Raw genomic sequence first — 27,891 nt, forward strand, 5'->3', positions numbered from 1 at the left:
TCGTGTGTGAATTTTTGGCCAGCAAACAGATTGCAGTCCTTGATCACCTGCCATATTTGGCCCCACTCGACTTCTGATTGTTCCTCAAATTGAAGCTGGCAATGAAAGGACACCATTATGATGCAGTTAAGGACATAGAACAAAACTGTACTGCAGTACTAAATGTTGTTGTTGTTGTTGTTGTTGTTGTGGTCTTCAGTCCAGAGACTGGTTTGATGCAGCTCTCCATTCTACTCTATCCTGTGCAAGATACATCATCTCTGAGTAATGACTGCACCCTACATCCTTCTGAAGCTGTTTAGTGCATTCATGCCTTGGTCTCCCTATATGTTTTTTACCCTCCGTGCTTCCCTCCAATATTAAATTGATGAGCCCTTGATGCCTCAGAATGTGTCCTACCAACTGATCCTTTCTTCTAGTCAGGTTGCCCACAAATTCCTCTTCTCCCTAATCCTATTTAATACCTTCTCATTAGTTACTTGATCTACCCACTTAATCTTCAGCATTCTTCTGTAGTACCACATTTGAAAAGCTTATATTCTCTTCTTCTTTAAACTATTTATTGTCCATGTTTCACTTCCATACATGGCTGCACTCCTTCCTGACACTTAAATCTATACTCGACGTTAACAGATTTCTCTTCTTCAGAAACACTTTCCTTGCCATTGCCAGTCTACATTTTATATCCTCTCTACTTTGACCATCCTCAGTTATTTTACTTCCCAAACAGCAAAACTCATCTACTGCTTCAAGTGTCTCATTTCCTAATCTAATTCCCTCACCATCACCTGATTTAACTCGACTACATTCTATTATTCTCGTTTTGCTTTTGTTGATGTACATCTTATATCCTCCTTTCAAGACACTGTCCATTCCGTTCAATTGCTCATCCAGGTCCTTCACTGTCTCTGACAAAAGTACAATGTCATCAGCAAACCTAAGAGTTTTTTTTTCTTCTCCATGGATTTTAAATCCTACTCCGAATTTTTCTTTTGTTTCCTTTACTGCTTGCCCATATATACAGATTGAATAAAACTGGAGAGAGGCTACAACACTGTCCCACTCCATTCTCAACCACTGCTTCCCTTTAATCCCCCTCGATTCTTATTACTGCAATCTGGTTTCTGTACAAATTGTAAATAGCCTTTCACTTCCTGTATTTGACCCCCTGCCACCTTCAGAATTTGAAAGATAGTATTCCAGTCAACATTGTCAAAAGATTTCTCTAAGTCTACAACTGCTAAAAATGTAGGTTGCCTTTCCTTAATCTATCTTCTAAGGTAAGTCATAGGGTCAGTACTGCCTCACGTGTTCCAACATTTTTACTGAATCCAAACTGATCTTCCCCAAGGTCGGCTTCTCCCAGTTTTTCCATTTGTCTGTAAGAATTCTTGTTAATATTTTGCAGTCGTGACCTATTAAACTGATAGTTCGGTAATTTTCACACCTGTCAACACTTGCTTTCTATTGGATTGGAATTATTACAGTCTTCTTGAAGTCTGAGGGTATTTTGCCTGTCTCATACATTTTGCTCACCATGGGGTAAAGTTTTGTCAGGGTTGGCTCTCCAAAAGCTATCAGTAGTTCTAATGGAATGTTGTCTACTCCCGGGCCTCATTTTGACTTAGGTCTATCAGCACTCAGTCAAGCTCTTCACACAGTATCATACCTCCCATTTCATCTTCATCTACGTCCTCTTCCATTTCTTTAATATTGCCCTCATGTAGATCACCTTTCTGCCTTCCCTTCTTTGCTTAGAACTGGTTTTCCATCTGAGCTCTTGATATTTATACAGGTGGTTCTCTTTTCTCCAAAGATCTCTTTAATTTACCTGTAAGCAGTATCTATCTTACCCCTAGTGATAAATGCCTCTACATTCTTACATTTGTCCTCTAACCATCCCTGTTTAGCCATTTTGCACTTCCTGTCAATCTCATTTTTGAGACATTTGTATTCCTTTTGCCTGATTCACTTAATGAATTTTTACATTTTCTCATTTCATCAGTTAAATTCAATATCTCTTCTGTTACCCAAGGTTTTCTACTAGCCCCCGTCTTTTTACCTACTTGATCCTCTGCTGCCTTCGCTACTTCATCTCTCAAAGCTACCCATTCTTCTTCTACTGTATTTCTTTCCCTTGTTCTTGTCAATTGATCCCTAATTCTCTCTCTGAAACTCTCTACAACCTCTGGTTCTTTCAGTTTATCAAGGTCCCAACTCCTTAAATTCCCACCTTTTTGCAGTTTCTTCAGTTTTAATTTACAGTTCATAACCAACAAATTGTGGTCAGAATCCACATCTGCCCATGGAAATGTCTCACAATTTAAACCTGGTTCCTAAATCTCTATCTTACAATTATATAATCTACCTGGAACCTTCCAGTGACTCCAGGTCTCTTCCATGTACACAGCCCCATCTTTCATGATTCTTAAATCAAGTGTTAGCTATGATTAAGTTACGCTCTGTGCAAAATTCTACCAGGTGGCTTCCCCTTTCATTCCTTACCCCCATTCCATATTCACCTACTACTTCTCCTTCTCTTCCTTTACCTACTACCGAATTCCAGTCCCTCATGACTATAAAATTTTCGTCTCCCTTCACTATCTGAATAATTTCTTTTATCTCATCATACATTTCTTCAGTCTCTTTATCATCTGCGGAGCTAGCTGTCATGTAAACTTGTACTACTGTGGTAGCGTGGGCTTCATATCTATCTTGGCTACAAAAATGTGTTCACTATGCTGTTCATAGTAGCTTACCTGCACTCCTATTTTTTTTATCCATTATTATACCTACTCCTTCATTACCCCTACTTGATTTTGTATTTGTAATCCTTCATTCACCTGACCAGAAGTCTTGTTTCTCCTGCCACTGAGCTTAAATAATTCCCACTATGTCTAGTTTTAACCTATCCACATCCCTTTTTAAATTTTTGAACCTACCTGCCTGAGTAAGGCATCTGATATTTCATGCTACGATCCATAGAATGCCAGTTTTGTTTCTCCTGATAATGATGTTCTCCTTAGTAGTCCCTGCCCGGAGATCCGAATGGGGGACTATTTTATCCAGTACTAAATACACTTCCAAAAAAAGGACTACAGTGACTGCTTCAAAATATTTTTAAAATGCTTTCGTGAACACTTTTTATAGTCACAGTTCTAATGGAACTGGGACACACTGTGTAGATCAGTGCACAGAGTAATTGACAGTGCTAATGAAAAATTCTGTCTTGAGCATGTTACTGACAATACTATCAAAAGTTCATTATGTGCACATCGGCATCTGTTGGACATGTACTTTCCGTATCTGCTTTTGCACCAAAAGACACTGTAGCTAACTTGCTTAAAGAATTTCCAGAACTACTTTCAGAAGGCATGGGAAAAGCTAATAACTTTGTAGCACATGTTACACTGAAAGATAATGCACAGGCTAAGTTTATCCGGGCCCGTACCATTCCAGTTGCTTTAAGAGACAAAGTAGCCAATGAATTGAAAGAATTGCAAGATAATGGTGTAATTGCTCCTATTCAAGCTAGTCAGTGGGCAAGTCCTTTAGTTTTGTTGCCTAAGCCTTCTGGTAGCATTCACATCTGTATTGAATTCAAGTCTGCAGTCAACCCACAGACAGCAGTTGGCACCTATCCATTACCTTGCCCTGAGGAACTCATGGACATGCTTGGTGCAGGAAGTTACTTTTCTAAGATAGATTTGTGTGTTGCCTACTTGTAAATTCCATTGGATGAAGAACCACAGAAAGTGTTTGTTATAAGTACACACTTAGGCCTGTTCAAGTATTTACATTTGCCTTTTGGCAGTGCTTCCGCACCTGCCATTTTTCAATGTTACTTGGCTCAGCAGACCGCAAAAGTGCCATTTTGCTCAAGCTTCCTTGACAATATTGTTGTCTCAGGTCATACACCAGAGAAGCATACTGCCAATCTGCATACTCTTTTTTGAGTGTTGTCAGAAGCAGGACTCAAGTGCTGCCTCAAAACGCGTGTCTTTTTTCAAAATGAACTACAGTACTTAGGTCACATGATAAACAGTCAAGGTGTGCATCCTCTCCAATCTCATTTTCTTGCAATCTGTGATCAGACTGTTCCTCACGATGTATCTGAACTGCTGTCAGCACTAGGCAAGATAACATACATCATTTGGTTCATACCAAATGCCACTCAGATCAATGCTCCATTGCATCACTTGCATCGCAAAAACTATTTTTTGTGTGGACTATTGACTGTCAAGATGCATTTCATAAACTCAAAAATGCTTTGCTTAGTGACAGATGTTTTGTGCATTTTGACCCTGCCAAGCTGGTTGATTTGCAAGTCGACATTTCTTCCTACTGAATCGGTGCTGTGCTTTCACACAGAATTGGTGCACAAGACAGACCTATTGCTTTTGCCTCAAAGTTGTTAATTCAAACTCAGTGTAATTACTCTCAAGTTGTAAAAGAAGTTCTCATTATTGTGTACATTGTGACAAAATTCCAGCACTATTTGTATGGTTGCAAGTTTTATTTAGTGACAGAGCACAAGCCTTTGCAGTCTTTGTTTCATCTGTCAAAGATGGTTCCCACAAGCACTGCTCAAAATTTGCAATGTTGGGCTTTGTTGCTCTTGCAGTATCAGTATGAAATTGTGTAGACATACCACACAGAATGGCAATGCAGACGCTCTAGCTCAACCTTCCGATTGGCCCCGACTCTGATTTTGATGCATCTGCTGCATCTTGTTGCCAAATTGATGCACAGGACTCAGATTTGCTGCAATCTTTTCCCTTGCACTACAGAAAAATTGCACAGGCCACAGAAGCAGACCTTGATCTCAAGATTTTGTTGTCTTACATTTGCATGTGTTGGCCTTGTTGATTGAACAGTATCCAGAACTCAGTTGTGCGCTGATATTTTGCACTTCGGCATAACCTTACAATTCAACAGGGTGTGATTCTAGTTCAAAATGACAGTGGACAATCACATGTGCTTATTTCCAAAGTTTTGCAAAAGAATGTGTTGTGATTGCTCCACCAGGGATATTGGGAAATAGTTCGCACCAAACAGTTAGTGCACTGGCACTCTACTTGGCAGGGCATGAATGTCCATACTGATTACATGACATCACAGAGTCTTGCATGCGTGAAAAACCAATCTGATCCACCACAGATATTCTCAGCTTGACGTAAGACTCAGTCGCCATGGCAACTAGTGCAGACTGACTTTTCAGGACCACTCTGGAACACTCATTGCCTCATGTGGTAGACTCTTTTAGCAAGTTACCTTTTGTGGTGCCTATGGCTTCAACCACATCACATAGCACCATTCAAGCGTTTTGCATAGAAGGTTTGCCAGAAATACTTGTGTCAAACAATGGACCACAGTTCACTTCATGTGATTTTGAACAGTTTCGTGAATGAAATGGTATTCCTCATCTAACAAGTGCTCCGTTTCACCCCCGGTCCAACAGAGAAGCAGAATGCTTCATACACAGTTTCAAGCAACAGATGGCCAAGATTCACACCACTTACACATGGGAATAGGCACTGCAACTCATTCTCACCTCCTATTGCTTCCACCCATGAGACGTACCATCACTGGTGGAACTTCTGCACGGCTGCCAACATCTGATGCTGTTCCACTTGCTACATCCACCGCAGCATCCGGCGCTGCCAATGGCCTGCAAGTATCGCTTTGCGCCACATGATCTTGTTCTTTCCAGGGCTTATGTCAACTGTGGGCACTGGAAAAGAGGCATGTTCCAGGAGCGCATTGGCTCTTTTATGTACTTGATTGAAGGTCCTGATGGTTGGCAGTGCCACCACCATAACCAAATTCATGCATGTCATTTGCCCCGTGATTCTGCTGCTTTTCTTTTCTCAGATTCACAGCCTCATGGGACCACATGTCCTTTGCCACCAGGGACCCCAGGAGGAACAGATGGACAATGCACCCTCATCCCCACTCACAGACCCAATGGACCTGGACCGACCATTGCCATCGCCGTCATCGCCCCAGGTCATGCCCTCAGGCCTGGACATGTGCCCTGGCAGCAATTTTCCAGAGGAGGTTCCTGTTGCCTCGCAAGCCAGATGATGGGGTATGGTCGGGAGTACGCCGTCCTCCACAGTCACGGCTTCCAGCTCATCTCAACGTCCACAGTCCTGACTCCCTCCCCGTTGTTATTCGCATCTTCCCTGCACAACAACGGTGCAGCATTTCAAGGGGGGGGGGGGGGGGAGGAACATGCTGTCACCACCACACCGATCAGTAAAGATGTAGCAAAAAGATTGATAGTAGATGTTGGTTCAAGATCATCTATCAGGAGAGAGACCAAAGACAGACTGCAAGCAATGTGCTGTCAACCCCTTCTAGACCGCAATTATTTAGATCACTGCCACTGACCTGAGGGCTGCAGTCTCAGTCACTAACTGAGTCGGTCTAGCTTACTATCTCAGTCTCAGTCTCAGTCACCAGTGAAGTCACTCCGTCACTAGCTCAGTCACTGACACACCAACTCGCACTCCAGTTTGGTGACTGTCATTCATCACATAGTGGGACTTGTAATTCACCAGCAGTGAGGTTGACATGAACTATTCTGGAGGAGCTTGTACCACAACACATGGACGTTGTAAAGTTAAGTAGCAGCTATCTGTTTAAGTAGATAAAGAACCATCTTAATACATGTGTGCAGTTGTTTCATAGAAAGAGGATAGTGGCCCTCAAACAACATCCTCTCCCTTGATTCCTATGGTACAAGATACTAGCATGCCAACAAGGACACAACAACAACAATAATCATCAAAAATCATGAAATATATGACTAAGAAAAGTACAATATGGGGAAATAATAAAACTGTGATACCACTTTAACTGTATTGATGAATTTTTATTTCCCCCCCACTAGTCTAGGCCTTAAACCAAACCTAGCCATGAGAAAACTAATAAGTTACAACACAGTACAATTACGATGCAACCATGGTTATCATTTTCACAGTATATAGTTGCTGCAGAATGCAGTATGAGCGCTATATATGTACAACTAATTACTAATGGCAAAACAGTATGGAAAGCAAGAATTTGTTGAGAAGTTTGGACTCTGTGTACATACAAGAAAGAAAATATATTTTGTTTATATAGTGACTGACAGAACTTTTGTATTATTTGTGATGGTTGAGACTGTTGATGATAGCTGATGGTGTGCCAAATCATTCACCAACACACTTACTTTGTTTGACAATTCCAGTGGTATATGTATACTGGAACATGGTGCTCAACATACTATAGGTCAGAGTACGTCATCTTACTGATTGAAGCACAGCCAAAGGACAGAGACACTCTGTCACCACAACTTTCAAGTATGATGAAGAAGGTAAATCAATCTGAGCTAAGGGATCCTGGTCAGGAAGTGACCAAGCCACAAGTTATAATTGAAAATCGTTCTGATACCTCTTGCACTGGACCTCTTCTTCTGCTACCTCTTCGATTTTCACATTTTGGGAGGAGGGAGTATGGACCAAAATAAGAAAAAATTGTCTAGTACACATAAACTCTAAAATGCCTACCTAGCTATGGGCAATTGTTCAGTAGAAGAAATGTACTTCATACTAGCAAAGATGAAAAATTATTTACAGCTCTTGAGTTATGCACTTTACAGGCCACGTTGACTGCACTTCTTTTGCCTAGTTTTGGTCAGTTATACTTCCTACTAAAATTTGAAAAGCAAAGAGCTTGCAGAAGGGGAAATTCACTGTCAGATTTTCATTTACTACTTTTGACTCTGTCATTTCCTGACCAGAGTTCCTCACCTCAGATTAATACATTTACTCTTCTCCATCAACCCTGAAAATCCGTATCATCATCAGAGAATCGCCCTATATACCAGCAAAATATACTTACATATGTGAAAAAATTCAGACAATAAACTTCTTTAGAAAGTTTACAAATAGGAATATCTACAAATTAAAAATGAAGAAATCAAAATGAATATTGATTTTTAATTTTGTGTGGGTCAATAAGTGAAATTGCAAGAACATTCAATAAAATACCTTGTAGCAGCTTCTTTTGTAGATGAATTCACAGACTGGGCACCCTGTAATGAATCATCGAGTGCACAGCGCATGAAGGCTTTGTCGAAGGCAAGAAAAAATCTCTGCAGTAGAGGTACTGCTAGATGGCGTCGAGACATCTCTTGACCGATCCTCAATGCAACAACATAAATGGCATCAGCAAATTTCCGAGCAACAGCTGAACGTGCTGCTGCACCAGATGGAAATACTGTGCGTGTTGTTGATAAAAGTCTGACAACAGGGTTTAGCACAGATTTCAAAATAACATCCTGGAAAGAAAAAGCATGTGAATTTTAGTAATCTCTTAGGCTAGTTTTTCAGATTAGTTAGTTAGATTGTTACTTATCATTATTATTATTATTATTCATAATTGTGATACAAATGTAACAAGCTAAAGAAATATCCTCAGTTGTTTAAGAAGAAAACTGCAAGCATGCTACACTCTGGACCATTCACAGGCATCATCGAATGGGAGAGTAGGCGAGGAATGGTATATTATGAGGTTGCCATTGTAATTGGAAGACCATCACTTTGGCAGGAAGCAAAGAAATTAGATGTGGATTATGACACCTCAGTTACAAAACTTCTACTTATTAAGATGCATAAATGGAACTGTGGGCAACTACCACAAACTTTGAAGTTCTGGAATGGTCATACTACATATAATAAACTATACTGCACCAGTGTAATGTCCTGGCAGTTTGTTGTGTGAAATGTTCATATTTACTTGTGCATGAAATCTCATTGCTTCCAGTACGGTTTAAAGGGAGCAGACACAAGGCAGTATTGTTGCTTTGTCAGCAGTGGTGACCCTTTTCCTGGCTTGTATGCTGCCTTCAGATAGTTTGTGGAAGTTTCTACACCATATCAATAATTAACTTTATGCTTGTACCTCAGAATATAGCAAGGGGTTGAAACTTACTTCCAATAAATGCACAGAAACTAATTTGGGTGGGGGGGGGGGCGAGGGTGTGAGGGGGGAAAGGGGGGAGAAAGGTGGGAGGGAGGGGGGAGGGAGGGGTGACGGAGGGGGGGAGAGAGGGGGTGGGGTGCTGGAGAGGGGGAAGGGTAAGGAGAGGGGACAGGGTAGGGGAGGGAGAGGGGGAGAGGGGGACAGGGTAGGGGAGGGACAGGGGGAGAGGGGGAGGGAGAGAGGGGGAGGGAGAGAGGGGGAGGGAGAGAGGGGGAGGGAGAGAGGGGGAGGGAGAGAGGGGGAGGGAGAGAGGGGGAGGGAGAGAGGGGGAGGGAGAGAGGGGGAGGGAGAGAGGGGGAGGGAGAGAGGGGGAGGGAGAGAGGGGGAGGGAGAGAGGGGGAGGGAGAGAGGGGGAGGGAGAGAGGGGGAGGGAGAGAGGGGGAGGGAGAGAGGGGGAGGGAGAGAGGGGGAGGGAGAGAGGGGGAGGGAGAGAGGGGGAGGGAGAGAGGGGGAGGGAGAGAGGGGGAGGGAGAGAGGGGGAGGGAGAGAGGTGGAGGGAGAGAGGGGGAGGGAGAGAGGGGGAGGGAGAGAGGGGGAGGGAGATAGGGGGAGAGGGGGAAGGGAGGAGGGGGAGGGAGAAGGGGAGGGAGAGACAGGGAGGGGGAGGGAGAGACGGGGAGGGTGAGGGAGAGACGGGGAGGGAGAGACGGGGAGGGTGAGGGAGAGACGGGGAGGGTGAGGGAGAGATGGGGAGGGTGAGGGGGAGAGGGGGAGGGAGAGAGGGGGAGGGAGAGACGGGGAGGGAGAGAGGGGGAGGGAGAGAGGGGGAGGGAGAGAGGGGGAGGGAGAGAGGGGGAGGGAGAGAGGGGGAGGGAGAGAGGGGGAGGGGGAGAGGGGGAGGGAGAGAGGGTGAGGGAGATAGGGGGAGGGAGAAGGGGAGGGAGAGACAGGGAGGGGGAGGGAGAGATGGGGAGGGTGAGGGAGAGACAGGGAGGGGGAGGGAGAGGGGGAGGGAGAGATGGGAGTGGTTGGGGGAGGGAGAGAGGGGAGGGAGAGCGGGACGGGGAGGGGAGGGAGAGATGGGAGGGGTTGGGGGAGGGAGAGCGGGAGGGGGAGTGAGATGGAGAGGGGGAGGGGGAGGGAGAGGGGGAGGGGTGGGGAGGGGAGGGGGAGGGAGAGATAATCATATTTTTTGAAAAAATGGTAAAGCTCCATGACATTGTCTTCATACCTCTCCTACGTCAATCAAAAAAGCAGAGAAAAATGTGTAACTAACTATATTCATAAAACAGTACCCATGATTAGAACACGAAAGAGCGCAAATGATACAATTTCTTGTCATTGAACAAAACACACTATTTGGTACCTTTCTGAGTACTGTAGTTACAGACACAAAAAGTATTTTATTCAGAGAAACAAATAATATCTGAAAGAAATCAATGTTGTTCAACCAACACTACTAAGGCTGTTGTTTATTCCTGTTAGATGATGCATTTATATGAGAACAAGCACAAACATACATAAATACTAAAATAACATATTTGTAAGAGGAAGAAAGAAAGCTAAAATCATTTTAAACTGTTACATGTAAAAATAGATGATGCTCTGAGATCAAAGAAAGTAACTACAGAGAATAACATTATTTGTACAAAAGGGTTCAAAGGAAGGATGATCAGAGATGGAGCAAGTGCTCATAAAAGACAAGAATGGGGAAGGAATTTGATTCAGTTCTTTTCAGAAGAACCATGGAAAAACCTAAATCTGAATGGCCAGATGTCCTTCTGAATGCAACTCCAGCCTTTTAACTGTTGCTCCACTTAATTCCCCCCTTCCAAGCCCATCTCAACCATTGATGAAATTTAAGGGTACAGGACAGTTATAAATGATGGAAAAATAGAAATTATTTGATGAATTTATTCAATTCTATAGTCTTTCCTGATTACACTGATATATACATTAAAGGGTTTCAAATGAAAAATGGAAAAATGACCTATATATACCTAATTTTAAAGTTACAGTCATGTATGCCACCATGCCCCCTTTACCCTTTATTTAGATTAGATTATATTCAGTTATCTTTTCACAGACACAAGAAACGAGATGATTCTCATGGGGGTGGAACTTGTCAGAAAGTATAACATAAAACATTTGACTATCATACTTACTACCCTGATCATTTGTCAGGAGATAGTCAAAACAGGTTAATACAATGCAGTAAACTGGAACAGCTAATATTTACAGAAGTAACACACTGTCAGAATGAAACACTGTTATGCACTATTAATAAATTCATCATACACAAAATACCCAATCTTGACTGTTGTGAACAAGTGTTGTCAAAACTGAAACCTAACAGATATTTTTACTTAAGCTGGCTTAACAGTTTCTGTTAAGATATTCATCTATGGAGTAGAAGGAGTTGCCTATCAAAAAGTCTTTCAAACTCTGTTTAAACTGTACTTTATCTGAAACCAAGTTTTTGATGGTTGCTGGCAGTTTATTGAAAATGTGCGTTCCTGAATATTGGACCCCTTTTTGGACCAAACAAAGTGATTTTAGATCTTTATGAAGATTGTTCTTATTCCTAGTACTGATAGTATGTATTGAGCTATTGGTTCGAAATAGAGATGTATTACTTGCAACAAATTTCATTAAGGAATAAATATACTGAGAAGCAATGGTTAGAATACAAATTTCCTTGAACAGGTTTCTACAAGAAGTTCATTAATTTACACGACAAATGATTCTTATCACACGCTTTCACACCCTAAAAACTTTTGCTCAGTTTGACGAGTAGCCCCCGAATATGATCCCATACGACATAACAGAATGAAAGTAAGCAAAGTATGAAAGTTTTTTTTATATTTATATCTCCTACATCTGACATCATTCTCACAGCAAATACAGACTTTTTTAGGCGCTTAAGCAATTCTGTGGTATGCCCTTCTCAACTGAATTTATTATCGAGTTGTTATCCCAGAAATTTAGCACTGTCAACCTCTTCGATCTGCATGTCTTCATATGTTATTGTTATAACTTCAAGTTGAACTAATATATTTCAAGGAAGACGCAATACATGAAAGTCACAGATCAAGTAAACAGAGTAAGACGTGTGTACACTTTAACAGTCAAATCATAACTGAGTCCAAGTCGAGCAGCTGCTGGCTGGCTGGCCGCGAGTCACAACACTTTTCCCCCCTTTGAATTTTTTGCACAGGTCTTGATGGGGATGGCCTGTAGATTGCTAATGTCCATAGGTGTTGTTTGACTGGCCGTAAAGTCTCGAGGAGGAGGCTTCCCGTACGGATGGAAGTGTCCCTGATGATAACAGGTCGAGATGACAGGAGACATGGGGGTCGAATCTGCTGGGGCCTCATGCACCAATCTGCCCATTGCAGCAAGTCCAGTTGTTATAACAGGAGACATGGGCGATGTGTCCGCATCTGTAGGAGAAGGAGGCGAGTAGAGTTGCTCCGACAGATGATGGTCATCTGGTTCCTGCATGGGCACATCTGGTGGCGTCAGTTCTTGTGCTGGCACCGATATGATGGTGAGAGGACTGCGTTGTGAGTAATGAGAGATTCCAGTATCCCGAACATCAGGTAGAGCCGAAGGTGGTGTAGCGGCATCCTGAACAGGCGTTGCCGGCACACAAGGCCGAAGCTGGTCCGAATGACACACTGCAACACCCGTGTCCATCTGGATTTCATACAGGCATCGGCCACGGTGTCGTAAGATGAGGCCAGGACTCCATTTTGGCTGCCTGACATATCCCCGTACCCATACAAGGTCGTCGGCGGTGAACCGGCCAAGCGAAGGCACCCGCGGCCGTGAGGTGGAAGGCCGCAGAAGATGAAGTAGCGTGCGGGGCTGTCGGCCATGTAAGAGCTCAGCCGGGATGTGGTCGCACCTGGGGGTGAAACGGTAAGTAGCCAGAAATTGGAGAAGCGCATCATCAGCAGAAGAAGAAGTCAGGAGTTTTCTTATCTGAGCCTTAAATGTGCGGACCAGTCGTTCAGCCTCACTGTTTGACTGTGGATGGAACGGAGGGGCCGTGACTTACACAACACTGTGATGGGCACAAAAATCCGCAAAATCGGAAGAGGCCAATTGCGGGCCATTATCAGTAACAAGAGTAGAGGGAAGGCTTCCAAAGAGAAAATGCGAGCTAGAGAATTGGTGGTTGCCGTGATGGTAGGCGACGTGCAATGGACAATGAAAGGAAAGTTAGAGTAGGCGTCAATAACAAGAAGCGAATAAGTACCTAAAACAGGTCCCGCGAAGTCAGCATGAATACGCTCCCAGGGCTTCTGTGGCGAAGGCCACGGTGACAAAGAGGACTTCGGGGTGGCGGCCTGTGACGCACAAGGGCCGCAGGCAGCGAACATGTGTGCAATTTCAGAGTCGATGCAGGGCTAGTACACATGACAGTGCGATAGAGATTTTGTGCGAGACACACCCCAGTGCCCTTGGTGAAGGAGGTGCAAGACCGAAGCACGCAAAGAAGCAGGTACCAAAACACATGGCGAAGTATTTTCGGTGGAAAGGAGGATAACACCATCCCTAGCCGTGAGGTGGTAACGCAAAGTGTAGTAGTTCCGCAACGGATCAGAAGTCTTAGCGGATGGATGATCTGGCCAACCCTTCTGAATACAGCGTAAAACCCGGGAGAGGATAGGGTCAGAACCCGTAGCAGCCGCCAGCTGGTCCCCGGTGATGGGGAACCCGTCCACAACCTGTTGCTCAGCAACATCCAGGTGGAAACACGAAAGTTCGTCCCTATCGAATGCCAGATCAGGACCCATGGGAAGGCGAGACAGTGCATCAGCATTCGCATGTTGAGCTGTCGGCCGGAAATGAATCTCATAATTGAAATGAGACAAGTAAAGAGCCCAACGCTGGAGGCGGTGTGCAGTCTTGTCGGGAAGTGGTGATGATGGATGAAACAAGGAAACAAGTGGTTTGTGATACACAACAAGATGAAATTTGGATCCATAGAGAACAACACCAAACTTACAAAGAGCACAAATAATGGCCAAAGCTTCTTTTTCAATTTGAGAATACTTTTGTTGGGCATCCGTGACTGTTTTGGAGGCATAAGCAATGGGTTGTTCAGAACCGTCAGAAAAATGGTGCACAAGGACTGCACCAACCCCATATTGAGAGGCGTCCACGGCAAGAACAATATGTTGGCCAGGTCGATAAGTAGCCAGGCACGGGGCCTGTTTCAGCATAGTCTTCAGTTTCTGGAAAGCAGCATCGCATGATGCGGACCAGTGAAGAGGCACGTTTTTATGCAACAGGCGGTACAACGGCTGAGCCACCGAAGCAGCAGACGGAAAAAACTTGTGATAGTAAGCTATTTTCCCCAAGAAGGCCTGCAGTTCCTTAACAGATGTAGGGCGATGAAGGGCATCGATTGCAGCGACAGTTTGCTGAAGCAGACCAATACCATCCCTAGAGAGTTGAAACCCCAAGTACGTGATAGATGCCTGAAAAAATTTTGATTTCTGAAGATTACTCTTAAGACCGGCAGTCCGTAAGGCATTAAAAAGTGTGCGGAGATTTTGAAGATGTTCATCAGTGGTGGAGCCAGTGACAACAATGTCATCCTGGTAATTTATACACCCAGGGACAGTGAGCAATAATTGTTCCAAGAATCGCTGAAAGAGAGCAGGGGCACTGGCAACCCTGAATGGCAATCGTTGGTATTGATAGAGGCCGAAAGGCGTGTTAAGGACCAGAAACTGCCAGGAAGCAGTTTCGAGAGGAAGTTGATGATAAGCTTCTGACAGGTCAAGTTTAGAAAAATACTGGCCTCCAGAAAGTTTAGTGAACAATTCTTCAGGTCGAGGCATAGGGTAAGTGTCGAGAAGGCATTGAGCATTTACAGTGGCTTTGAAATCGCCACAGAGACAAATATCACCATTTGGCTTAGCAACAACAACGACAGGAGAGGACCACTCACTGGAAGTGACAGGAAGCAAGACCCCTGAAGCGGTGAGACAATCCAGCTTCCATTTGACCTGATCACGAAGGGCCACAGGAATGGGGCGAGCCCAAAAAAACTTAGGCCGAGCAGTGGGCTTGAGCGTGATATGAGCTTCAAAGTCGTTTGCACGGCCTAACCCAGGAGAAAAAAGGGACAAAAATGTCATCGACAAGGAATCCAATTGAGCATAAGGAATAGCATCAGAGACGATATTGACAGAGTCATCTATGGAGAACCCAAAAACGCGAAAGGCATCGAAACCAAAAAGATTCTCCCCGTTACTATGGTCGACCACAAATATGGGAACAGTGCGAACGACAGATTTGTATGATACCTCAGCATCAAATTGTCCCAAGAGAGAAATCTTCTGTTTATTATAAGTCCGTAATTGCCTAGTGACAGGTGATAGGATTGGAGAACTCAACTGAAGATATGTCTGAGAATTGATGATAGTGGCAGCAGAACCAGTATCCACCTGCACGCGAACATCTCGACCAAGTATTTGGACAGTGAGGAATAACTTCCCTGAAAGGGAAGAAGTACAATTGACAGACAACACAGAATCAGAATCAGCATCATGTTCATGAACATCATGTATGCGGTCGGATTTGCAAACAGATGACACATGACCCTTTTATTTTGCACTTGTGACACACGGCCCAACGTTGTGGACAATCTTCTTGTGAATGTTTCGTAAAACAAGGCGGACATGAAGGAAGTTGCCGTGGGTTTTGCTGCAGTTTCTTAAAGGTTTGTTTACGGTTAGGCCGAGGCTGCGCTTGGGAGTGTACTGCAGCCACGTCAGCCGGCGGGGACACGCCACATGCTTCGTCAACATCGCACAGAGGCTGTATTTCCCCGACGTCGCCCCATGCCTCTATTTGCGCTCCAGCGGCGCGAGAATTTTCAAAAGACTGAGTGATGGATAGGACTTCATCTAGAGTCAGATTTGCCAACTGAAGGGCACACTGCCTAACTTCTTTGTCGGGTGCCGACCGGATAATAGCATCCCGTACCATGGAATTGGTGTAGGATTCTTTGTGAACTTCAGTAGCAAATTGACACTTTCTACTGAGCCCGTGAAGTTCAGCAGCCGAAACGTGATAGGATGGATTTGGTTGTTTTTAACAACGATAAAAGACAACACGAGAGGCTACCACATGCATTTGCTTTTGAAAATAGATGGACAGAAGTGAGCACATTTCAGCAAAGGACAAAGATGCAGGATCTACCAAAGGAGCCAAATGCGACAAGAACCGATACATTTGAGGTGAAATCCATGAAAGGAACAGAGACTTACATGTTTGTTCATCTGCGACATGAAATGCCAAGGAGTGCTGTCGAAGATGTTTTTCGTAATCAGACTAGTCTTCTGCCATCTCGTCGTAAGGAGGAAAAGTAGGTAGAGAAAATGACGAGAGATGCCCCGCATTCAATGCCGCGGCAAAATCACGAATCACATTTGTGAGAAGCGTTTGCTGTTCTATGAGACCTTGCAATAGCTGCTCTAAAGTAGCCATGGAAACATGTGGGTCAACGATGGAAAAGAAAAGTCACTACCTCGCCGCCAATTGTTATAACTTCAAGTTGAACAAATACATTTCGAGGAAGACGCAATACATGAAAGTCACAGATCAAATAAACAGAATAAGACATGTGTACACTTTAACAGTCAAATCATAACTGAGTCCAAGTCTAGCAGCCGCTGGCTGGCCGGCCGCTTAGGTAGCGCTGCAGCTGTATGGCTGGCAGACAGCGCCGCATGTGGAGGATGCACGTAACTGCGCGGCGGCACTTTGAAAGATCGGCGAGTCACAACATTTATACTCATGCTGGAAGGAAACCTCTTACAGATTCTGAACTGCATATAGTGGGTCTTCTCAAAGTTTAATGACAGTGAATTAGCTTTAAACCACTTATTAATGTCAGTGAAAATTTGATTAGTAGCTATTTCTAAATCTGTACTTGCTTTCTTACTTATTGCAATGTTTGTATCATCTGCAAAGAAAACAAACTTGGCATCTGGTAATGTAACTGATCAGAGGTCATTAATATACATAAGAAAAAGCAATGGGCTGAAGATGGAACCTTGAGGAACACCACATGTAATTAATTCCCTGTCACATGAAGCCTGACTGCTTACTGCACAGGTATTTCACAACAACACCCTTTGTTTCCTGTTAGATAGATAAGACTCAAACCATTTCGCAGCATTGCTGGTGACACCATAATATTAAGAGAATGCTGCAGTTCACACAGTCAAAGGCTTTTGGCAGGTCACAGAAAATGCCAGTAACCTCTAATTTACTATCTAATGAATTAAGTACATTCTCACCGTAAGTGTAAATAGTTTTCTCTATATCAGAAGCCTTCCAAAATCCAAAGTGTGACTTGGACAATATATTATTTGCTGTCAGATTCTTAAGGAGATGCTTGAATACAACCTTTTCAAATAGTTTTGAGAAAGCCGGCAAAAGTGAAATTGGTCGATAGTTTGATGGTATCTCTTTATCCCCCTTCTTGTAAAGAGGCTTAACTTCAATATATTTCGGCCAGCCTGGAAATGTTCCACTGATTGATTACATACCTACTGGAATCCTTAGATTTCAGGGATTTCTTCTTTGGGAGACATGAGTGTCATTTCCTTTTTACTGAAGTTATTTTTGAAGACTGGTCTCAGATACTCCATTGCACTGTTCACTGAACATGATAACCCCAAGCTCTCAGTAAAAGAAATTAAGTACTGTTTAATACGTTTGCAACACTACATGTACTTGTTACCAGAGTCTCGTTTATTTTTAGAGCTATCTGTTCCTCTTCCTTTTTGGCCCCACCTGTCTCTGTCTTCCCAATATCCCATTCAGTTTTTATTTTGTTACGTATGTCATTATCTTTTTTTCATAATAAAGCTGCTTCGATTTCTGGATTACTTGCTTCAATATTTTGAAGTATTCTTTGTAATACATTACAATTCTAACATCAGAGCTGTTCCTTGATAGTACATACAGTCTCCTTTTTGTCCTACATGATATCTTTATTCCTTGTGTAATCACAGTTTATTTTTTGATTTCTGTGTGATTTGAGTTACCTTTAGGGGAAAACTATTTTCAAAAGTGGAGGCAACTTTATTAATGAATACTTTGTATTTTCCATTTGAGTCAGACGTATTGTACACATCTATCCAGTCCATGTCTTTCAGCAATTTCTTGAATTTCTCAATTTTTGACTTATTTATTACCCTCCTGTACTCAGATTTAATAGATTTTTTTTATCCTGACAAGTTTCAACATTTAACACAAGATACTGCATGCATTGATCAGATTGCCCATTTACTATTGGTTTTGTGATATGACTTTTTTCCCTAGATTTGTCTACAAAGACATTATCAATAGCAGTCTCAGAGCATTTACATCTCCTAGTAGCAAAGTTCACAGTAGGAAATAAATTGAATGATAGTGTTACTGACTGCAATAATTGTTCACTAACCGAGCTTTGCAATAAATCCACATTAAAATCCTCAGCAATCACTATTTCCTTGTTGTTGGGACAGCAGAGCTTCCAGATTTTTTATGAAGAGGTTAAAATTTCCTGAAGGTGATCTGTACATACCTATTATTATAAAGGACTTATTATGAAATACTAATTCTGTTGCACAAACTTCTAAGTGCTGCTCTGAGCAAAATTTATTAATATCAATATTCTTGAAGTCTAAACAGTTTCTGACAAATATGGCAACTCCTCCTTTCTCTATATTTTATCTACAGAAATAAGATGCTAACTTGAATCCTATAACATTTAAAATATCTATACCAGTGGTCACATGATGTTCAGAGAGGCAGATTATATCAACTGGTTTGCTCAACTCTTAATTCTTCAACACAAATAAACAACTCATTAAGCTTACCCCTTAGTCCTCGAATAGTATGATGCAATAGTAATAACTGATTTTGTGCATTGGCTGAATTACAACTGGATGAACCTAATTTTCCTGCCAATTTTTGAGCATCTTCAGTTTCAATCAGAGGCTGTCTGCATGAATTGTGTACATTAAAATTTGCTTTCTGGCTGCTTGTTTTCTCAATGTGAATGTCGTTTTCAGCCTGTCTCTGAACATCTTTTGTTTCTGCCCTCCCTACACTAAAAAAACTGGTGATCTGTCACTTGTAACCACTGGTCCTTTACCACTTGTGACAGTGCCCCCCCCTTAAGTTATTTGCTATTAGCTCAGACACTTTCCCTTCCCTTTCCTGTTGAGGTGAAGGCCATGCCTAGTATAGTTCCACCTGCTGATAGAGTCAACAGGAACCACACCAATATGAGACCTCATATCTGATCCAAGCAGCCGTTCCACCTCTAAATTAACTCTCCTAACAGAAGAGTTAAAATGAGGCCGGTCATGGCGCCTCAGAACAGACACAAGCCCAACACCAGTATGGCTTGTTGCTGAAGCTATCTTTACCAGGTCACTCTCAATTGAATAATTAGGGTTCCTATTTATGCTGCTGCCTGCCCCACCCACTATTACCATGGTGTCTTCCTTTGTAAAGTCTTTACAAAATGAACCTACGTCCTCTATCACCTGACCCAGATTTGCACTAGGTTTAAAAAAGCTTGTGACCTGGTAACCTGACCCTAGTTCATCCTGCAACAGTTGGCCATCACCTCTACCATGTGAACTACCTAACAACAAAATTTTCTGCTTCTTCACAGATTTTTCTGACTTCTTACTTTTCAAATACTTTTTGAAAGTTGTGTCCTGTCTACTCCTACATCTATTTGTGGCTCATCAGTTTCCAACTGTGACAACAGATCAAACCTGTTTTCCACATTCACAACCACACTGTCTGAGAACATCCTATTCCTATTTCTTCTATAACCTACTGTTACTTTCCACCTCTCTTTTCCCTTCTCCCCCCTTAACCTTTCCAGATCTTGATTTGATTGATCTAGTTCTGCCTGAAGGGCAGCAATCTTCTCCTCCTGTTCCACTATCTTCCTATCTCTACAGCAAATCCTACATAACCAATGAGCCTTGTTTATTTCCCCAATTCCCACACCACTACAGTCACCCACATGAAAGAAACTGCAACAACCCTCACACTGCACCCCAGCAAATCCTACACAACCAATGAGCCTTGTTTATTTCCCCAATTCCCACGCCACTACAGTCACCCACATGAAAGAAACTGCAACATCCCTCACACTGCACCCCAGGACTAACAATCCTATTGCAAGTCATACACTTCTCACTCATGGCAAACAAATTTTAGCTTTAGCCTGCATTAAAACAAGAATAACTTCATAGACTATTCAATTAATATATTACATTTCTTAGAAAGTTTAGGCCTATAGTTCAGATACTAATTCAAAACTTCTAGAGAAAAGAAAAAGAAATAATCTGTATTGTTTACGTGATGAAACAAAGAACTAAGCATACACTGTATAAAGTTTCCACTTACTTTGGTACTTTTCACTTCGACTTCTTACTAGAGAATCAAGGGTATAAGAATACACTAACAACACAAACTTTAGTTTATTGAAATAATCACGTAACTTACAGTATATCACAACATAAGCAAATCCTAGCCTAAAACTCGTGGCTATGAAATGTTTTCTTTTTTCAGAAAATATGCAAAAACATGTGAATCCTTCAATTAATAGCTTAAATAGGTATTAATTTGCTTACTTATGATGTAATATTACCTTAATTAATTGTTATTATGCAATAAAACACTTATCTTTACGAGAGCTGTGAATGTGCATGATCCACCAATGTTTCTGTTACAGAAATCAGTATTATTTTAAAAAGAACTGTAAACTTTCTGTTTCCAGCAATTATACGTACAATACATTGTATATGTTGGTAACACTGCAGGTTTCTAGTGTCTGTAAATGATTATCTTTGCTAGTGTTTACTTTTGTTTCACTGAAGCAGTTTGTTCACGTGTTTCTGAATGTTTGTTGCCCAAGTGCTACATATATTTGTGGAAGTACATATCCTTTAGTGTGCAATACATACAAACTATGCCACGCATCAAAGAATTCAATAAAAGAAAATTCTGTGGTAACCAGTTCACAACCAAAGCAAGCCACACTGTTGAAAGTAACCTATGTATCAGTTCTTCAGGGAAGAAACTCGCACAAGGCACGCCTCCTGGTGATTCAAATTTTTGTGCTAACAATGACGATGTTTGTAGCGGATTTGTTGTTGTTGATGTGGGCATCTTATCTTCTTTGATAAAGGAAGTGGTGAAATGTAAACAATGTGATGTAGGCTGTCTGGAAATAACTGAACAAAGTAGCAGGAAGGGTTTAGCATCAAAATTAGTTGTTCTGTGTAGATCCTGCAATAAATCTACCTCGAAAATCACTTCGAACATTATACATAATTCATATGATGTGAATTTTAAGTTAGTGTATGCAATGCATGCAATAGGAAAAGGAAAAAAAAAGCTGCTCAAATGTTTTGTGATTTGATGGACCTTCCTGCTCCTCCTCCTCCAAATTCAGCAAGTATGTAAAAGTACTTTTAGGTGCCTTGACAGTTGTCTCTAAAGCACCTACGAAACGTGGAGTAGAAGAAACTGTAAATATTAGTGGAACCAGATACATTGCTGTTGCACTTGATGGGACATGGCAACATCAAGGACATCATTTCTTGAATGGTGCTGTAAGTGCTACTTCTCTGGAGACTGGAAAAGTTGTTGATGTTGAGTGCTTATCTAAGTACTGCCGCACCTGACATAGTAACACTGAAGGGCATATTGAACGTCAGTGTTCTAAGAATTATGATAGTTACAATGGAGGTATGCAGTGTAATGGAGCTCTAAAAATATTTCACAGGTCAGTGCCCATTTACAATGTTTGATAATGAAGTACCTAGGCGATGGGGACTACAGCTTTCAATAAAATGAATGAGTTCAATGTTTAATGGTGATTCCTTGGTAACAAAACTGGAGTGTTGTGGACATGTGCAAAAGAGGATGGTTGCTAGATTGAGGAAGCTACTAAGAGAAATGAAAGGAAAGTTGCTATCTGATGAAAAATCTCTGTCTGGCTGAGGCAGATTGACAAAAACTGAAATAAACCTTCTTCAGAGTTATTATGGACTGGCCATTAAACGAACTGCACCTATGAATGATGTTACAGCAATGAGAAAAGCTGTATGGGCCACCTACATCCATAAGTTGTCCACAGATGACCAGTCTGTTCACGGACTTTGTACTAAAGGAGCAGATTCTTCGTGTCGTTACCAAAAAGCAAAAGAAAGTAGTCAAATATACCATCATAAGCATTGTCTTCCTAAGCCTGTTATGAATGAAATAAAACCAATTTTTAGAGACCTGAGTGACCCTGTTTTGCTTAGTTAATGTCTTTATAGGGGCACTCAGAATACAAATGAAAGTTTCAACCACTGCATATGGGAAAGATCACCCAAGAAAATTTTTGTATGACTAAATACATTAAAAATTGGTGTACTAGATGCAGTGATATGTTTCCGTGATGGAGAGACAGGAAGGTTGGAAGTCCTGAGAAATTTAGGAATAAAATGTGACTGTAATATGGAAGATCAATTGCTTGTGTGTGACAGACAACGGGTGCATAATGCTGAAAGATTCGTTCTTCAAATTATCAAGAAGCAAGAAGTGCTATAAAGAATGCCAAGAGGAAGCTTGAAGATGAAGAAATGCTGCAGGATGAAGACTATGCTTCATGAATGTTCTGAGGCACAGTTTAATTGGACTCATATCTTCCTTTGCAATTTCCCGCAAGTTGTATTTTTCAGAATTCAGGAACATATATTTCCTAAAGTTTATAAAGCATTGCTCTAATTTCTTTCTGTAACTTGCAATAGCCCATTTTTATGTATTAGACCTAAGCTTTATTGCAGAATCGACTAAATTATTGAAAAAATAACATTTTTATTAGGAAAAAAATTATAAAAATTAAAATGTTACGATGTAATATTTTTTTATCCTTGTACTATACATAATAGATGGAATTAAATAGGTCTAGTACCTCACCCATCATGTTATGCAAATCTGGTAAAAATTTGGTCTCCTTCAAATGTAAAACATTGGATTAAATGGTACCTCAATTTGAGGAAGCATTTTAGAAAAAAAAAATTGCATCAATTTCTTTGTAATTTTTTAAATAACCCTAAGCAGGTTCAAAAGTATTCAAAATACTTCTAATTTGTTTAGAAAGTATGCTGCATTACCTGATGTCAAGAAAAAAATCTGTAAAACATATACATTGTAAACAGTGTCTGAAAGAAATAGGTCTTGATTTTTACATAATATTGAGCCGGAGAAGTACCCTGTATTCTTAAGGTTGAAGCATGCATGGCACTCAGAATGAGCAGTGACTAGACATTTACTCGGAGGCACAGACTGTGTTGAGGGAAGATTGGATAAAATCAGTGTCCTAGTGAAATTACACTAAGAAAGTGTCTTGTCGTTAGCTGGAGTCTCTGCAACGTTATCAGTCTCATCTGGGATAAAGATTGGTTTAAATCTGTGAATGGATATCATGGCAAAAGGGCTATTAATGTTGACATTGAATGTTGTGTCATAATACACCAGTATTGGGCATGAACCATTGTACAGTGGTTAGAGAGGTTTTATATAGTGTCATGTTTGGCTAAAGCCTGTTTGAAGGAGTGCAAGTTGTAGAAAATGAATGGTCACTGCTTGGTATGTAGTTTTGAAATGGCTGGGTGATGCTTGTGGCTCTGTAAGCATAGATGTTATGCAAAGTCTGATGCTTCAGTTACACTGTTCGATGTATCAGTGAATGATCCTACATGTGGTCACAATGTTTGTCCAGATATTCATTCAGCTGTTGTTGTATTCAAATCCTCTTTGAAAGGTTTTTGAAGGCCTAGTAAAACAATAAAGTTTTTTTTCAGTCCAATGCTGTGTGGCATGTCATTTGAGTGAGTCCTTTAATGGTTGATGGAGCCACTCCATGATAACACTAGCAGTGGGATGACAGACACAGGCTTCAATCTGTTTCATGCCAAGTAATGTTGGCAGTGCCTTTAAGAGGCAGGGTTTCAACTGTTTGCCCTTATCAGTAGCGATGTGTAGAGGTATGCTGAAGTGGGCAATCCATTCACAAAGAAGGTTATAGCTGCTGTTCCATTTTTCAATGGACAGGCTTCAGGCGAACGAGAGACATGGTCAATTGCTGTCAAGAATTACTTGTATCATTATGATGCTGGTAAAGGTCTAATGATTTTGAGCTGGATATGTTGATTTGATGGAGTGAAAGTATCCTGCAGAAGTGTAACATGCCAAGTAATTTTGGAATGCTGACAAATATTGCACTGGCAGACAAACGCCTAGAAAAATGCAATTTTCATTGGTCATATAGTAGCCCTTACTCCTGGATGGCAGAGTCTGTGGAGAAAGGAAATTTCTAGCTGACGAAAATCTGCTGTGGTGAATGGGTAATGCTTGTGATGTTGACATATCACAGTATATCACTGTGTTCAAGGGCAGTAACTGAATATTTCAGTCTGTAAGCATCATGAGGCTCTGGGGAAGGTCTTCAGTTAATTGTCTCTTCGCTCAGCACGGGCAAGTGCAGTGAAGTCATGTTCCTTAATAAAGGCGTCAACGTGAGACAGCATCTGGTGGTCCATTCTACTTACCATCAACATGGTGAATGTGCTCAAAATTCTTAATTGAGGGATAGACCACACAGAAGTTACAATTGGGTGTGAACCAATTTTCTTGTGATGGTGATACTTTGAAGCCAATGGTGTTGCCAGTCATGTTGTATATGTTGTAATACAGCAACCAATGGCAGGTGATGATGTGACTAGCATAACTGCAATAGGTGCATTAGGAAGAGGATAAGTTAATAATCTAGCATTTGCAATACCACCTCTTACTCTGGTGAAGGACACTTTCATTTCATCAGTCCGCTGCAGCATATCTCCTGGTTTAGGTGACCTTCTAGACATTCATTGCGCACAAAATGCAAATAAAAAATAAAATAAATAGATAAATTCTAATAATAGCAATAATAATAATAATAATAATAATAATAATAATAATAATAATCTCACAACAAGGCACATTTCGCATATTGTAGGCAGTGGAAATTATGAAATAGCTCTCACTCTGTCTTACGGTGGCATGATTCCTTGCACAGTGTTAAGTTATCCTAAGAATTTTGTTTCAGTTGCTTCAGATATATATTTCACTGTATTAATCACTAAGCAATGTCATAATAGCCCAGAGAACATCTTCTGCATGTGGGATAGATTCACTGATTCAGTAGATTATTTTACAAGCAGATCACCATTATAGAAGTAATTGAACTCCAAACCTCCAGTTATTTTATCCTTGAAGTGCTGGAAAGTCTTGGCAGCACTGCACACTCAGAATGACATTTGAAGAGATTCATAGTGTCTGAATGGAGTGCAAAGAAAAGTTTTGAGTATATCTTCTGCTGCAATACATCTACGATAAAAAGCATGGATGGATTGATAATTGAGAAAATTATCTTGCCATGGCTGTGCTAGCACAGTATCCAATATCTGTCACTGGGTAGCAATCAGGTACCATTCTGGTGATAAGATAACCACTGCACACGCACATGCGTGCATGTGACTGTACGAATATGTACATGCAAACACATATGCACGCACGTGCGAGAGCGCGCACATGCTGCCAGTAGGACGCACAATGCCAGTGCTGCATTTCGGCAGATGGACTAAGGAGAGGTGGGGGGTTGTGTTGGGTGGGGTGGGTAGGAAGAGAGAGAGAGGCGGGAGTAAGGGAAAGTGTTGAGAGTGAGTGGTTGACGTCTCGAAGGTAGGCAGCTAATTTGCTCGCTAGGACTGTGAGTGGGAGCGATGTCAGGTGCATAGGCTAAGCGTATGGGAAATGTTTGTTGAAGCAGTGCACACTGAGAGTCACATGGGGATGCAAATTGGGAGGGGTGTCCAGAGAAACTGGTGGTGGAGGGAAGGTTGCAGATGACTCAGTTTGTGAAGCAACCATTGAAATTGAGTATTTGATGCTCAGCTGCATGTTGTGCCACAGGGTGATCAGTTTTGTTGATGGCAATAGTTTGGCAGTGGCCTTGTATCATGATGGATCACACCAACATAAATAGTTGTGCAGTGTTTGCAGCAGAGTTGGTACATGGCATTGCTGCTTTCACAGGTGGAGCAGGTCTCTGATGGAGTAGGATAAGCCTGTGACAGGATTAGAGTAGGAAGCACTGGGTGGGTGGATTGGGCAGGTCTTGCACAGGGATAAGATCCCTACTGCAAGGGACTATGAGTGCGAGTTCCATAAAGATAGACTACAATGTTGTATAGGTTGGGATGGTGACGGAACACCACTTTATGATGGCAGGGAAGAATCTTAGGTAGGTTGTCCCTCATTTCTGAGCATGATGCAAGCTAATCAAAGCCCTGACAAGGGATACAGTTCAGCTATTCCAGTGCAAGGCAATACTGGGTGTTGAGGGGAGTGCTCCTTTGTAGCAGCTTCTTGGGGATGGTGTGGGATATGAGAAATCTGTTAGCAGACTAGATTTGAGAGACCTTCAGAATACTATGCAAGGGACTTCTCATCACTGCAGATACATTATCCATGGGTGACCTGGCTGTGTGGGAGGCATTTTCCAGTGTGGAAGAGATGGCAGCTGTTAAAATGCAGGTATTGTTGGTGGTTAGTGGGTTTAATGTGAGCAGAGGTGTGGATAGAGGCATCAGAGACATGCCCAAAGGATAGCATCTGACTGGCTGGATTTCATCATTATGACATCACGGAAATGGCACATACTGAGGTGACACCCTCTATGTCTGTAGATTATGCTTGCTCTCTGTCCAGCCTATCTTGCAGCGCCATCACTAACGTCGAGAAATAAACTGCAAGTAGCCTTCTTCTGCACTCTTTCTTTATCAGCTGCACACTTTCATGCATTGCTAAGGGCACAACTGACATCTTTATTGGAGTTTTTATCACAAAGCCTTATTTGTAGCCAATCCCCAATGTTATTCATTCCATACATTGAAGAAGCAGTAAAGGAAACCAAAGAAAAATTTAGAGTAGGAATTAAAGTTCAGGGAAAATAAATAAAAACTTTGAAGTTTGTCGATGACATTGTAATTCTCAGAGACAGCAATGAACTTGAAAGAGCAGTTGTATGGAATGACAGGGTCTTGAAAGGAGGATATAAGATGACCCAAACTAAATCAGGCAATGCCAAGGGAATTGGATAAGCAAATGAGACACTTAAAGTAATAGATGAGTTTTGCTATTTGGACAGCAAAATAAATGATGATTGCCAAAGTAAAGAGGATATAAAATGAAGAAGGAAAATGATAAGAAAAGCATTTATGAAAAAGAAATATTTTTTACAATCAAATATAGATTTAAATGTTAATAAGTCTTTTCTGAAAGTTTTTTGAAGATAAGATGGGCAGATCATGTAGCTAATGAGGAGGTCCTTAATCGAATTGGGGAGACAAGAAATTTAAGGCACAATTTGATCAAAAGAAGGGATCAGTTGATAGGACACATTCTGAGACATCAAGGGCTCACCAATTTAGTATTGGACAGAAGTGCGGGGGGAAAAGTTGTAGAAGGAGACCAAGAGATGAATAACGTAAGCAGATTCAGAAGGATGGAGGTTGCAATAGTTATTCAATGTGAAGAGGCTTGCACAGGATAGAGTAGCCTGGAGAGCTGCATCAAACCAGTCTTCGGAATGAAGACCACCACCACCACCACCACCACCACCACCACCACAACAACAACAACAGCCTTATTTCACTGCTTCTGTCACAGTATCTGAATAGTTAAAAACTTGGGTCAGAATTCTCATTACTCAGACACAATCTTGTGTTCATTTAGTAGGCTATGCTCAGTCACCACTGATTTTTCAAAAAGCCTGTA

General features: G+C 41.7%; 1 protein-coding gene across 1 annotated transcript in view; it reads right to left on the minus strand.

The window, feature by feature from the left end:
- Positions 1–27,891, minus strand: part of LOC124622065 (WD repeat-containing protein 81) — a 295,856-nt gene that overhangs the window by 79,580 nt on the left and 188,385 nt on the right. The window contains exon 19 of the mRNA XM_047147637.1: positions 8,040–8,329. Within this exon, the coding sequence (XP_047003593.1) occupies positions 8,040–8,329 (290 nt within the window). The remainder of the gene's footprint in view (positions 1–8,039; positions 8,330–27,891) is intronic.

Source organism: Schistocerca americana, chromosome 7, assembly GCF_021461395.2.
Source record: "Schistocerca americana isolate TAMUIC-IGC-003095 chromosome 7, iqSchAmer2.1, whole genome shotgun sequence".
In the NCBI taxonomy this organism is placed as follows: domain Eukaryota; kingdom Metazoa; phylum Arthropoda; class Insecta; order Orthoptera; family Acrididae; genus Schistocerca; species Schistocerca americana.